The sequence below is a fragment of the Arctopsyche grandis genome, chromosome 8 (genome assembly GCF_051622035.1).
Source record: "Arctopsyche grandis isolate Sample6627 chromosome 8, ASM5162203v2, whole genome shotgun sequence".
In the NCBI taxonomy this organism is placed as follows: domain Eukaryota; kingdom Metazoa; phylum Arthropoda; class Insecta; order Trichoptera; family Hydropsychidae; genus Arctopsyche; species Arctopsyche grandis.
The window spans coordinates 22048170-22064289 of NC_135362.1; the positions used below are offsets into that span (position 1 = coordinate 22048170).

Genomic DNA, 16120 nt, shown 5'->3' on the forward strand with positions numbered 1-16120 from the left:
ATCAACTGTTAATTTGACACTGCTTTTATGTATCAATGCCATCCACACTATGTATGTATGACAGTTAAGACAAACCCGGATATTAATAAATATACATTGTACAGTAAATTCAAGTGTATTGGTTCAATTAAAGACTAGATTACGACCATAATATTATATTTTCAAATATTGCTATCGTAGATGGTATCCTTTATTCAGAACTACGTCCATCTACGGACTTATTTAAATCAATCTCAAGTAAAAATCAATACAGCTATACATATACATATAATATGTAATATTGTTTCCATGCCCTTTTATTTCATTTATAAATTATTAATATCAAAATACATAAATTGCTTATAAAAAATGTTTGTGGAAACCCTAGCAGTGCACGCGCATTACACAACGAACCACTACACAAACAATCTGTAACCAGTACCTGAACCTGAGTATTGTAAAAATTGCAACATTCGCGTACAAAACTGACGAAACGCGACATTGTACCTTCATTGTATTTCAATCCATCCGATACTGGACATATTATGCAGAATATCAAAATCAACGTTTCCGATTTAGAAAAAAAAAGTAATGATAATATTGTATTATTAAAACTGCGAACATACCGTCAAAGTACATTGTATGTACACATCGGTCTAGAAAAATCATTAATTTCATCGTCAATTTTATAGACGGTGATTACAAATGCAAAATGTTGATAAGCTGATAAGATACAGCTGAATTACAATTATTGTACGTATGTGTGAATATAGGTAACCCTCTTTCGAATTTATTGTATGCCACTTTTGTATTCAGATAACAATGATTTTTGTTTATAAAAACTTTATATACTTTGTAAACATAACATAAATGCAATATACGAATATGGAAAATTGTGACTGATTTTAACGAAGAGTTTTCATTTGACAGCCTACCGGCAAAAAATTCTTGTCTGTACAAATTGTTAGAGAACTGCCACTTCCTCTTGTTTCCTATACGTTATCAACCGCAAAGATCGTGAACGATTTTTCCGATTACGCTCCGCATGTAAAAATGATTGTAAAACACATATATTTCAATTAAATGTGCTAGATCAAAAATCATTCAATGGGGAAATTGTCACTTGATTCAATTGTCAAATCTTATCTTAAAAAAATTCGGATGTGATCAACGCCCGACTCTATGTTTTCAAGGAATATAAGAAGTTTAACAAATAAAATTCGATAACGATGAACACATTCACATTCACACATACCGGCCATTAGAACATTTTCGATACAAGTTTGAGCATTTAATTAGGGAAACTGACACAAGACAAAAGTTCTACTTCCAGTACATAGTCTGATTTTGTTCAATTTTTTTGTTACTTAATATCAGCATAAATATTATAAGCGTAAAACATCAATAAAATAGAAATAATTTAAAAGGTCAAAATAAAATAATGAAATATTGTTTTAAAAATTATTTCTACTTCCAATTTAAGAATTCTAACCAAAACCTTATCAACTATAAGTTAGTACATAAAGAATACAAATTTAAATTTTCAGATTGATACATTCAATAGTATGGAAATATCGTGTGGTCACAACATTTTTGACTTTTCTAAGAGGAAAAAATCCCACTTCAGGTTGATCAAATTTTTTATTTTTATTTTTATTGACATGATATACAAAAATTGTACTTGAATTTTTTAACGTTAAACTGCCACTTCCGGTTGACGGGTCTTCACTTAATTTAATATATTACTGAAATAATATTAATGAAATTTCAGTTCAATACATCAAAATTTTCTGAGAAAACCTTAAAATACCTCGATTCTCTAGAGCGCAATTTTTACTGATAGATTAAAATAACATATGTACGAGTATTATTTTTAGTATAGAAAAATGTACACATATTTACTTAAATTCATTGATAATTATTTGTTTATATGTATAGTGAGAATAATATAATGGTCGATTTATTGACTTGATGTTTAATGTATACAGTAAATATACCAAAAAATGAAACTGTTGAAATTTTAATAGTTCGACATATTTTCCTGCAGGTCATTGTAACGAAAACTTTGGAACCAACAACAAAACTACGATCATTTTCATTAAAAATTCATCAGATTTCGAAGAAACAATGTTGGACTTTTTCGCTATCTTCGTCTGATAAGCAACACGCAAACGCTATTTTATTATCGCTCCGCCGAAATTGTATTGATAAAACCACATAGAAATGTGACCTTTAGCACGCCTTGCTAAAAGGTGAAAATCGCTCAACGATTGATCTTCTCATGATTTGTTGGAAACTTGTAAACTTGTAGGGCCATAGCTTATCTCAATACAGGTGGATTGTAAAAACAAAAAAACTAAATGAAATGCAAACAAATACTTCTTTTTACAAATTTCAAGCATAAATTCAATTACAAAAACTTCTCAATACATTCTTTATAAAATGCACTAAAATTCCTAACTTATTATATCGATAAATGCCGGTTCAATACGAAACATGTTTAAATAATATTATCCTATCAAAAGTCTTTCGATAGTATTAGAAAATACATATTTTATTTGTAAGCGCTTAATTTTTTTCCGATATAATTTTCCGATAGTAATATTGATAAATATACATACATATACATATTTATATTTTTATTTATTTATAGTTTTGGACCATTGTGGCATTGTAGGAAGAACCTAATGCGCCACAATGGCGTACATTTGAAAAAGAGAAGAAAACAAAAATATAATACATAAAATAAAAAGAAAAAAGCAAAAACAGAAAAACATGGTATAAAAAATAGTAAAAAAAAACAAAAGAAAAATTAACATAAGGTGAAAAAAATCAAATAAAAGAATAAATAAAATCTTCAAATCGTATCCTCAGTTTCACATTGAATATAAAGTGTGTATAATATTTATTTACACATTAGTTTGGACTATTGTGGCATTACAGGAAGAACCAAATGCACTACAATGGCCTCCATAAGATAATAACAGAGAAAAATAAAAATCATAATAATAATAGTAATAATTCATAGATTAAAAAGAAATACAAGGTAAAAGCAGAAACTTTAAAACAATAAAAAAGTACATAAGGAAAAATAATCACAGTGAGGCCCAAATGGAAGAGAGTAGATTAAGATTCCACTTATACATCACCTTTAAATTAAGAAAATAATGATGAGGGCAGCTTACCAGACAAATATGTTAAAATAATATTCGATAATCTACGCTCACCAAGGTGGAAAATATCACATTAAAATTATATGAAGATATACTTAATGAAACGAAATAATAGTGCTAAAAAGTTTTAATATAATAATAAAAGTTTAATAACTTATTATATTTTACAAGTTATTAATGTCAGAACTATAACAAAAAATATCACGCTCACTGATAACTATAATTACATAGGTGTTGGCTTGGTGCTTTTCAAATAACAATAGACTGCTCCATTACTTAACAAAGGAAGAGAGCAAAAAAGCATGATTGACAACAGTGAACCATTTTTTCTGCGAAAAGCATCATCCCGGCGCCGATCTTTGCTGATAACAGACAGCGGAAATAAATAAATATTTTTTAAACATAAAGCTCTCAAAAAATCAAACATTTTTTAAATTATATTATAAAATGTAATAGAACTAATTTTTTTTTTTCAAGTTGTTTTGAATTAAGTTTTATTACAGTATTTAAATCATGAGTGATGTAGATAATTGTAATATTGTAAGTGTTACAGTCCAAGTGCACATTTCGTTCATTCATACGCATAGTAGTTTGTTCATACATGAACCAATCCGGCCAGTTAAAGTGTACACAAAATAATAAAATAACTCAATCTTTTATCCCATCCTCTGTGTACATATATGAATATATATGTACTTACCCTGGGTTGCAATATTTTTAATATTAGCGGAAACGGGAATTAAAGCCTCGCTGTAGTGTGGTTTCCATAAGATTTGCATGTTCATGAACGAGCACTTAGACTGTAACATATACATATGTATGTATTTACATAATATCAAAACACTTTTCACTTCATATATGTAATGAGTAGTGTCATTTGATTGTTTTACTTTTGTGCAAATATTGTTTTTTAATATTGTTTCACTTTTATGAAAATATTGTCTTATATTTTTTAAACTAAACGAATGTCATGAGAACGAATTTACGTTCGTCGAGTTTGCATATTGCTAGACTTTTTAATATTAATAGAGAAGCTCATCAAAAACCACCAAGTTTCAACAATAAATTCGTAACGATAGTAGACAGATTCGATTCCTAATTGATTTAATTTCTTGGAATTTCGGGCCTTTTGTATTTCGACGCAGTGTTCCTATTTGAGACCAACGCGATTCATTAGCTCGTCTGAAAATATTAAAATTCTCAGTCAATATAAAATGTTTTACTTTCACGAATGATTGATGTATGTATGTACATATATCATATTGCTTATTCATATATCATATTGTTGAATTAGACCTCTTTTTATCATAGCATCCTTCCACATCAAAGACGAAATTTTATCAACCCATTTGTTACATATATTTGTATTGGATTCTAAAGAATAATATTTGTGGTTTCTATTCAGACACCAAACACCAAATTTAAGCACTTGATTATTTTCAGGAGGTGTCAAACCAAGTTGATCCAATGGTATGCTGTCATGGTACACGTAACTTTCCTCTTTCGGTAACTAAAATTCATGTAAGAAAATTATAAAACTAGACAAAAATAATGCTGAAAATATAGTACTGTTCTTAAATTTACACTGCTGTCGCTGATTGTTAAGATGAATATCTTTTCTAATAAGAAACAGTGCATGATCTGACGCTTTCCAGCTTTATCCGTCACATTAAATTCATTATGTATCACCAATGGACCCTGTAGCTTCAGATCAACCTGTCAAAAATAAAATCATAGATAAATAACGGAAATAATCGATATGTGAAATGAAATTTTTAAAACTTATTTAAATTACTAATGGAAATTTTATATTGGATACTCTGATACTATCGTTGATCAAAGACAACACTCGTTTGATTGTTTCAGATGCTTCTTTAAAGGCTTTCAAAATTAGATATTTTTTATTTAAATCATTTTCTATTGAGAGATCAATCGTTGCGTTATTTGAAGGTTGCTCATTCTTGTCTTCAACATATCTTTGGTAGGATTTCATGATATCATCTAACAATAGCATATACTTGGGTAGTCTTTGAATTGGCTCCAATAAATACGCAGCCAGGTTTATTTTATCGTTTAACATTTTTTGTACTGGCTATAAAATCATACAGTCATAGTTTATAAGAGTATTTATGTACATACAAATCTATATTGAAATATAAAATTATCATAAATGATAAACCTACCATAAAAAATTCAAAATGTTCGTTTACTATGTTATTCGCCATTTTGAAATTTATAAAATAATCAACATATAATATAAAGAGCAACTCCTAAAATAAAATAGAATAACCTTTTAAGCATTACTTGTAATTTTTATTATACATACAATTATCATTTTCTATAAAGTCAAATGAATTGTATATAAGACATATTGTGGTAAAGGAAATGCAGTGATATTTCGTTTCATCTAATGATTGTGCGATGGCATTTAAAAATGTGCTAGTTATCTTTAAAGTCACGTCATATTCATATGTATATTTAATTTTTACTTACATTATCAACTAATACATGAGCGAGTTGTATGAAATTTCTTTTGTATCGCTTAAAGCTGGGTAACATTATTTCTGTATGAAAATAAAGTATTTTTTCTATATTTAAGAATATATTTTCTTTTGTAAATTCTTCAGATGGTAAGTTTTCCTTTTCTGTGCTGTCCAATTGTGGTATATATTTGTCAACAACTAATTTTAACCTCTCTATGTAATTTATTTCCGTTTTAATTAATTCATTAATTCGCCCTTTCAGATTTCTATAAAAATTCAAGAAATTTCATATTAATTATTACATTTGAATATAATATGTACGATGAGATTTTTTTTTTACATTTGTTGAATCTTAAAAAAAATCAGAACGGAATTAAATTTTCTAATAAAATATTACTATGTTTGTCAATAAGCAATTATTGTTTTGCAAGACAATATATGTATAATATGGATTCAATTACCTTTTGTGCAGTCTCCACTTGGATTCTTGGACATTATGAATTTCCCCATCTAACATTTCAACCACATTCCCACTGCTCGAATCTTGACGCGGTTCAAAATCAAAATCGCCCTCATCACTATCCGAAGATAGTTCAACGACTTCAACGACTGGATCTTTCTTGTCTACGGGAAGATTCACTTCTACACTCATATTCTTTCGAAATCTGGTTTTGTCCAGTTCTAGTTTCGATTTGACCTCGGCCACAATCCCCAAAGGGCACATGTCTTCCCAATTCATCGCACACAACTTCTCCTTATTCACCTGAGTCGTGAAAAACTTGTGTATCTCATAGAACTGGTTACTCTCTGATATAACATCGGCTCTAGGTTTTTCGACGATGCGTTTCTGTTGACTAAAATTAAATTATATATAAAAAAATTCAGGTGTGACCAACCCATGACTTTATCTATGCATTTGAGGAATATAAGAATGTCACAAAACAAAAATCTATATTGAACTGTACAAACACATTCACACATATCGGCAGCATTATGAAATACTAATAGCTATGACAGCATTTTTGATACAAATTCAGCGCAAATGTATGACAAAATTTATACTTCCGTTTGTCGGATTTCGTTCAATTTTTTTATTACTTAAAATCACTATTAGCATTGTACACAATAAATATCAAGAAGATCAAAATAATTTAAAAGGTCAAAATAAAATAATGAAATATTGTTGTAAAAAAAATACTACTTCCGGCTTACGAATTCTGACGAAAACCTTATCAGTTAGTACATAAAAAATTAAAATATAAAATTTCAGCTTGATACGTTCAGGGGTGTGGACAGAGTAGTGGCGACAACATTTTTGACCTTTCTAAGAGGAAAAAATCCCACTTCCGGTTTATAAAATTTAATCTTTTTTTTTTCATTTTTATGACATTAATACAATAATTACACTTGAATTTTTTTGTGAAGATCACAGATGTTTAAAGGGTCGAAAATAGTGGAAGGAAAATTGAACAAGAGTAAACTGCCACTTCCAGTTGACGGATGCTTACCAAATTTTATACGTAACTTTTTATTAAACTTAAACTGATTTATATGTATGAAATTTCAGTTCAATAAACTAAAAGGTTTCTGAGAAAAACATAAAAAACCTCGATTCTCTAGAGCAGCGGTTTCCAAATTGGGAGGCGCGGACTATTGCCAGGGGAGGCTGTCTATTGATTATTCTGTCTATTGTAGTATTCACTATTTTTTTTTTTTAAAGAAAGGTTTATTATTTAAAACGTTTTTATATTATTATATCTATTAAAAAATAAAAGGTAGGGAGTCGTAGTAGCATAAAGTTTGGAAACCGCTGCTCTAGAGTTAAAGTACTACTTCCGGTTCACATAAAAATATTTAAAAAATATGAGGTTATAAAATTTATAATTTATATTACATGTGAAAAAATTTCAGTTAAATCTTAAAAAAAGAGGATACCTATAAGGGGAGGTACCATTTCCGGTCAACTTAAAAATTTGAAAAAAAATTACGTCGTGTCCATAAGAATTTCAGTAACCAATACTAAGTTACAGATAGGACTAACGGTGTTCAAAAATTCTCACACAGACACACAAACATACACACACACACACACACACATTTTTTTCTAGATCATAAAAACGTGATCAGTGATCGATTCTGAGTTCGAATCAGCCAAAATCTCGAGTTCGAATTTTCGCATGATCACAAAACTTCTTCTATTGTTACTACGTACATAGATAAAGTAAAAATGGAAGGGATGTGAGTGGATGGGGTGGGAAATTTTACATTTATCAAGAGTACTTATGTACATATGTACATATATTAAGCCAATTAGACACATTTTTATCGGTCTCAATGAAAGGCATCAGAAATGTTAATCAAACATAATTTTTATACCCGTATAAATTTAAATCTTTCCCATGACTAACCTTTTACTGTCACGTTGGACGATAGACTTGAGCTTTGCCGAATTTCCAAAGTGCGCAGACTCGATCTCGTGATCACTGCATTTCGATTTGCCCGATAAGTCAATCGAGTGCGTTTCTGAGATGATAGAATTTACTGAGGTATAAGATTTATCGTTTGTATTTATGGAAGATTGAGCTGCTTCCAATTTCGCCTTCCGGATGGATACAATTCCCGAAGGACATTTGTCTTGCAAATTCACCACATTCTTTTGCCTTTCTTCAGTTTCAGTTGACGAAACTGAAGTCTTGGGAAATTTATAAAGCTTACGGCCTTCTAATTTATATAACTTGGGCTCTGGTTTTCTCGACATTCTTCTACATTTGTCAAAAAGTCACAATATCACAAAATCTTTGCCAACTACGAATGTCAAAGATGAACACTGATCATAGTTGTTGTTTCAACTAAGAAAATGTATGTATGTACATACATATGTATATGTTGGTCAGCAACTCATTGTAAACGACTAACAGTAACTGAGTTGATGAAGACAATGGTATATGTATATTATCTCATATAAATGTTTGGTATGAACAGTCATTACTAAAATTACTCATCAGTCAGTACAAAATTTCCTCAGTATTAAATGTCACTTTTGAACATATTCATATCCAAATATATCTACGCTTCTACTGTTAAAAGTGCGACTTCCAAACAAAACATCCATATATAATACATAAGTAAATCATATTATATATGTATAATATCGCTATTCTATGTGTCTATGTGTCTGTGTGTGTATCTGTGTATCTGCGATAACGCTCGCCGTACTATAATAGCTAAACCACTGCCAACCAAATGTACCAATATAATAACAAAAGAAAAAAACTTGTATATACTGTTTGCTACCAATGTTTTCTCTAGAAAAGTCTCTCAGCATTTAGCGCCATCTATTAAAAAATTATTTAATTAATTAATTTTTCAATTGCTGTTTTAATGCTGTCAATATGTAGGTAGGTAGGTAGGTTTTACCTTTTTTTTCATATTAAACAATTAAATATATTCAAAAGGTATTTGAAAAAAATTCGAGCGCGTGCGGATTGAACACATGGCCGACACATTTATTTTATTTATTTATTATTTAATAACTTAATATGCAAACTCCCATTCGATGATATTTCATCGAGTACAACACTAGTGTAATAAAGAATTCAAGTTCCCTAAAGACTATAAAGGCAGGATAGATGATCAGTTCAAATCCACGTTGCAGTTAACAGAGAACTTATAAAATTATACTGACTATCTTTATCTTCTTTACCAGGTTAAAATCTCGTTGAAAAACAGGTACCGTAATTTTATTTGTTTATTATATTAATAAAACTAACTTATGCACGTTACATATGTACATGTATTTATGTACTTGCCAATTTCAACTAAAGGTCAAATATATAGCCACATTTGCGTAAAAAAAAACTCTTCAATTAACGACACAAATATTTTAAAGACATACATATATACATATTGTTGTAGGATATACATTCACAGTGAAACCAAATTATCCTGCTTAAACATTTATTGCATTAATAATTACAAATTTATGTATATTTTTATTTCTTAAGAGGGCTGTACACCAGCGCCTTGTCCATACAAACGTATTACACTTCTCTCTTCCTCAATAATGGCACTAGAGATATTATTTTTAAATATGCTATGGATATTTACCATTGGCATGTTTCTGTGGTTTTATTTTTTGATTAGTTAATTTTTATAGGAGTTAGGAGCCGCCAAACATCTATAAAATCGCCTCTTTTTTACAACCACAAAAAGAGTTGTGTGCTTTTAAAATTAGTCCAGTTTCGGAGGAGAAAACTGGAAAATACGAAACCTCGATTTTGTCGATTTAAAATAGGTATTATCTGGTCAAGGTGCAAGTGTTGCATTCACTCAATATTTATATATATATACATATATATATATATATATATATATATATATATATATATATATATATATATATATATATATATATATATATATATATATATATGTATATATATATATATATATATATATATATATAAAGGAACGGCAACAAAATTAAGGTTGCAGGCATCCAGCCCTCTAAGACTATTAACGATAGGATAATTTAATTTTAATTTTAATTTTTTTTTTTTAATTTGTATAATTTATTATATAACTGCTGTGACGCATTGGGGTAACCTGTCAGGTCACAGCGGTCTTTTATTGTTATTATTATTATTATTTTAATTGTAATAATTGTAATAAATAAATAAATAATAAAACATTTACTTTCCATTCACCGACATAAGCACACAAATAAATTGAACAAATTATTTTTTCGCATAGAATACCCAAAAATTAAGCGTATTTTTGTTTTTCAATAATATTAGCAACTGTTTATTCTTAGCAATATTGAAAAATATATTATTGAAAAATTAATTGTAATTATAATCAAATTATTTAAAAAAATATATTTTCAATTAAACTTAATTATTAATATCCATAGTTATAATAATCATACCAACAGAAAAAACACATTTTTCGGGGTTGAAATTCATTATGTCAAATTAAATCCCTAATCTGATTTATATCCTGATTGTTCTGGCTTTTTTTGTTTCTTGGGTTTCATTGTACTTGACCAGTTTTTATTGGAGTATTTAAGTTCCTCTGAAAATGTTTAAAATCTTCTATGAATTACTTAAATACAACATGAATTACTTAAATACAACATGAATTACATCCACAAAAAGTTAGCGCTTTTCAAACATAAATTTGCTAAGCCCACAAACAAAAGTTTCCAATGATGTACCATAATAATAGTAATAATAGATTATAAAGTTAATTATAATAATCGTCAAAATTATAAGCTAAATGGTTAAAAATATTCAATGTTACACTTAATAATCTAGAAACAATACATATATTAATTTTCAAACCAAGACTAAAAAAAATATTTATGAATAAGTTATATATATATACCTATTTGCAACTTTAATGTTGCAAATAGGTATATATGTATATAACTTTTTTCGTGACCGATTTTATTATAAAATTAAGTCCTCAGATGATTCCCAATTTAAAGAATACTCTCGTGATAGCGTTAGAAGTTCGACATCTTTACATTATAAAGAAGCTACATGGGTATTTAGTAGTCATTGGAAAGGTTTCTAGAACATTGAATTATACCTTTTTTAATCTCAGCTTCTTTCCGCAACAACGAATTCATTTCCTCAACCCATGCATTACATGTAGTTACATCGGTTTCTAAATAAAAGCTTTTGCAATATATATTCGAGTACCAAATGTTAAATTTACGTAATCCTTTATTTTCTGAATGTGGAAAATAACCGAGTTGATTCATTGGTATATGGTCATGGTATGAGAAACTTTCGTCTTTCTGTGACTGAAATTCGAATAAAAGAATTATAAAATTAAATAAAAAATAGTACTGAAAATAATGAACTGATTTTTAATTTACATGTTTAACTTTGACTGTGAAAACAAACATCTTTTCGAATAAAAAACAGTACATTAATTGACTCTTTCCATTATACGTCACATTAAATTCATGATGCACCAACAGTTGACCCTGTAGCATTAGATCGAACTGTTGAAAATAAAATCATTGACAAATAAATAAAGGTTTCAGTTGTCTTGAAAGAAGTTTTTGAATTTTTTTAAATATACCGTGGTATACTTAATGGTGGATACTAGGATACCATTGTCGATCAGGGACAGAACACGTTTGGTTGCATCCTCTGCATCTTTAAAGGCCTTTAAAATTTCATCATCGTTGATTGTTTCTGTTGCGAAACTAATTGGCCAGCTTTGCTTCTTTTTGGCGTACTCTTCGTAGGATTTAATGATATTCTCCATCATAATTGGATATTTGCACACCCTTTGTATTGGCTCCAGTAAATACCCATTCAAATCCAAATTATGATTTAATACTCTTTTCATGGCCTTAAAAACAATATACATAGTAATACATTATAAGAAGATATTAAAATATGAAATTAGCAAACAACAAACCTACCTCAGAAAAGTTATCAATTTCATTCTTTTTTCTATTAACATTTTTAATTAAATTCACATTATATTCAACATACATTGTAGAAAATTGTTCCTGAAAATTAAAAATAAAAATTTAGAATAACTTTCCGAAAACAAAATTACGTTTTAAAAAAGTAGTCTTAATTAATCTCTCTACACTATCATTGACTCAACTTCTTAAATCTACTTCTAGACAAAATAATTATTTTATGTTATCTTTTAGATTTCTTCCATATCTCTAAAGTTACGTCATATGATATTGAAACAACCGAATTTTGAAGTAAACCGAAGCTATCACAGTTTTAATTTTAACTTACATTTTCGAATACTTTGGCGAGTTGTTTGAAATTAGTTTTTTGCTGCTTAAAGGCGGGCAATATCTCATTTTTGTGAAAATAATAAATTTTTTCTATATTGCAGAATATATTTTTTTTTGTAAAATTCTGCGATGGTAGATTTTTAAGCGCTGTCCTTTCCAATAGTGGTATATAGTTTTCGACGACTATTTCCAATCTTTCTAAATATTTCTCTTCAGTATGAATCAATTCCTTAATTGCCTCATTCCATTTTCTGTAAGCATTTTATATTCAATGTTATATAATAAGTACATACACATGTACATATGTAGATATTCCATTAAATTATAATGACTATTTTGCAATTTATCCTGTTACATATCTTCTGATTGATCTGAAATCTAAATTAATTTACCTTTTTTCCTGTTTGCACCTGGATTCCCATAATTTTTCAATATTCTTATTTCTCACACCGCGCTCTGCAAAACCGAAATCATCCTCATCACAAGGCAATTCCACTTTATTGGCTTGATCTTTGATACTTGGAGAATATTCCACAGTATCGTAAATGTTATCATCGTACATAGTACTAGACTCGTAACCCGCCGAATCGTTAGAATGTGAGCCTACATTTTCTCGATTGAAATTAAAATTCGCATGTTCTTGTGATTTGTTTCGTAAGATGTTCGAGGGCGATTCGGAAGTGATAGGGTTTACTGAGTTCCAACATCTCAAGTTGGCCGTTTTCACTTTCTCTTTTTCATTCCTCTCAATACGTATATTTTCCAAGTTCGCCGCATTGGACTGCTTCACAATCTCTCCTGGTATGGCTCTTGGTTTCTCGACGTTGTGTTTCTGCTCACTAAAATACAAGAAAAAATATATAATAAATAGTTACTAGTAGTAAATGTAACTCCGAATTAATTCCCATGTGGCACAAAATTAAATTTTGTGTTATCTTTGGTATATTATTATAAAATATATCCACTTATTTACACGAGTAATAAAAATAATATGTTCGATATTGAGATAAATTAAGTGATTATGTACTAAATAAGCAAAATTTTCAGTCGATCTGGATCCAATTACCTTTTGTGCATTCCATGCCCAGTTTCTTGAACATTTTTAAACACCCCGTTGAACGTTCCAAACGACTTAGCACTTAAAGAAGAACCTTGGTAAGGTTTTTTCCGGGGTTGATCGTTAATACGATCTGGATTTACTCTCTCGTCTACAGAAGGATCCACATTTTCGTAAACACTATTATCAATCTCCCCGTTAGCTAGTTTTGCATCATTTTCATATTTATTAAAATCAGGAACAGATTTAAATTTACTTCCATAGTAGTTTCTCTTGATTTTGGGCAAATTTTCCTGATTTGTGGACTGGTTTGTTTGCTCTCTGCGTTTTGTTTCGTCCCCTGACTTAATCGAGGACGACTCTGAGGGAATACAGTTTAATGAGGTGTTAGATTTGTAGTTTTTATGCATCGAGGCTTCTTCTAGTTTTGCCTTTAAGCTGGATACATTTCCCTGGGGACATACTTTTTTCGCAACATTAGACTTTCTCTCGTTTGTGTTTGAGGGCCGACTGCCCTCTGATTTCACTTGGGCTGTAGGTTGGTTCACATTTTGTTGCTGCTGATTTAACGGCTTCTGTGTGTGCTTTCTATACAGGCTCATGATTTTTAATGATAACTATTAATAATTAATCGCTTAGGTGACGAAGTGCTCGCAAAACGGCAACTCAATTTCAACAACCAACAGTGACTGAATCTATAACCCGATTGCATATCTACATAATCTACTCGTATTAGTGCTCTGAAAATAAATTAATCTTAGAACTAATCAATCAATATATGATTTTGGTAGTTATAACTATGTAATTTAGATAATAATAACTATATCAAGTACAAAGTCCGGTATGTAGCGTTGCTTAAATCCAATATATGTATACAACATGCATGGTTAGTATTTTATTTTATTGTTTTCAGTAAACTTGTAATACAATATACAATAAGATATTAAAAAAAATTGCACGTAGCAACAAAATATGTTTAAGTATAAAATAAAAACGATAATAAAGAAAATTATTAAAAAAAAAATCCCGAAGTAGAACATTTACATGATCACAAAACTTCATCTATTCTTACTACGTGTATATAGATGAAGTAAAAATTAAAACAAAATATTTGTTTAAAACTTATTTGTTTACGGAACTATACAAACAGCGTTATATTTGTTTAGTTCTTTTGAGGGATTCCAAATAAATTAACATTCCAATCGTTAAATTCATTATCTATGTACATATAAAAACGTTTGTGAGAACTTCTCACTTTCCATATCAGAATAATATTTAACACATTTTATAAAATATTCATTCACCATTATATTAATTTTGATACTTACGACTGTTTGATTGAGAATTCTCGATTTCACTTCTCAAATGTATATATGTATATGCTATAGTAAGAGTAAAGCTCGAATCAGTATACGCTGACTAGTAAGTGTATGCATCATCGAAATCACCCAGTAACAGTACACGTGGGAGAATGAATGAGTAAATTCAGGAGTAACAAGTTGACATTCTTAACAAGTACATACATATGTATGTATATATTCGGCATTTGACGGATTAAACTAAAAACTGAAAGAATGCGACATTATATGGAAGAACATATTACATATAATGAACAAAATAAAATGTAACCTCACCTAACCTAACCTAAAATCGTAAGTAATACGGATATATGTACGTAAATGTACAACTTCTACAGTGGATTAAACATTGTTAATTATTGTCTAGTGGTTGTTTTACTCGGCTTCGCCCAGTATTTGTAATATAAACAGCGTAAACATGGCGAATCTAATAGTAAATATTCATTTGAATCAAAAAAAAAATCGACTCGTCGACTCGCTAAAATCCAAAGCTGGTGTACACACTTACTAGTAAGTGTATACTGATTCGAGATTTGATGCTATTACTGTAACAGTTTTGGCATTTGTTTGGTATCTACAAACATATACATATATGTATATAAAAATCTATTTTTTGTCTGTCACGTATGCGTTCCTATACCATTCAAGCGAGTGCGATGAAACTTACAAGAGTTATTGTGTGCATGTCCGCGATGGCTAATCGTGATACAATCACTAAAAAAATAAATAATTTACGTAGTTCATCCAAAAAACTATGGTATTTTATGATAAGCTCACATTTTTGAAAAATCAAGAAGAGCCCTAGAATAAAATTCAAGCAGATATGTTGATGTCGAGATAAAAAAAATACTATTTTATAATGATGTAACGATTTTTATTAAACATTCGTAAATTTACACACAATTATATTTCCATGGAACTTGACCGACTCTCATTAAAATATTCTACGAATGAATTTCCTTCTAATCTCAGTGACAACTCAACTGACATCGAAATATGTAAACAATTTTCTTCTCTAGTCCGTAAATCTTCAGTTATTTTTCCAGTTTCAATTATCAATGTTCTCTTGGTCACAGAATTCCGAAGGACTGTGCGTATTTAAACATACATACATACGTTATGTAGGGCACAGCATGCTAATACTATTGGTTTAATGTTTTCCTGGTCAATCTTTATTTTGGTTTGAAATATCATGAATTGGTTTATGAGTATTCCAAAAACATTTTCTATTATGCGTCTAACTCGTGAAACTTTGTATTTATAAATGTGTATTTCTACATTAAATAGATTTT

General features: G+C 29.2%; 1 protein-coding gene across 1 annotated transcript; it reads right to left on the bottom strand.

The window, feature by feature from the left end:
* Window positions 1-11607: 11607 nt before the first annotated feature.
* LOC143915878 (uncharacterized) lies at window positions 11608-14161 on the bottom strand. The gene is made up of 6 exons (XM_077436698.1): window positions 13480-14161; window positions 12806-13252; window positions 12412-12664; window positions 12078-12167; window positions 11761-12004; window positions 11608-11648 (listed from the first exon to the last, which is right to left on the bottom strand). Exons 1-6 carry the CDS (start codon window positions 14070-14072, stop codon window positions 11608-11610), a joined length of 1668 nt encoding a protein of 555 aa, XP_077292824.1. The 5' UTR covers window positions 14073-14161.
* Between the last annotated feature and the right edge of the window lie 1959 nt (window positions 14162-16120).

Coding starts and splice junctions, on each gene's coding strand:
- LOC143915878 (XM_077436698.1), bottom strand. CDS start 14,072: ATGAGCCTGTATAGAAAGCACACACAGAAGCCGTTAAATCAGCAGCAA. Junction 12,665..12,805: donor AGGTGCAAACAGGAAAAAAG/GTAAATTAATTT, acceptor AAATGCTTACAG/AAAATGGAATGAGGCAATTA. Junction 12,168..12,411: donor TCGCCAAAGTATTCGAAAAT/GTAAGTTAAAAT, acceptor TTTAATTTTCAG/GAACAATTTTCTACAATGTA.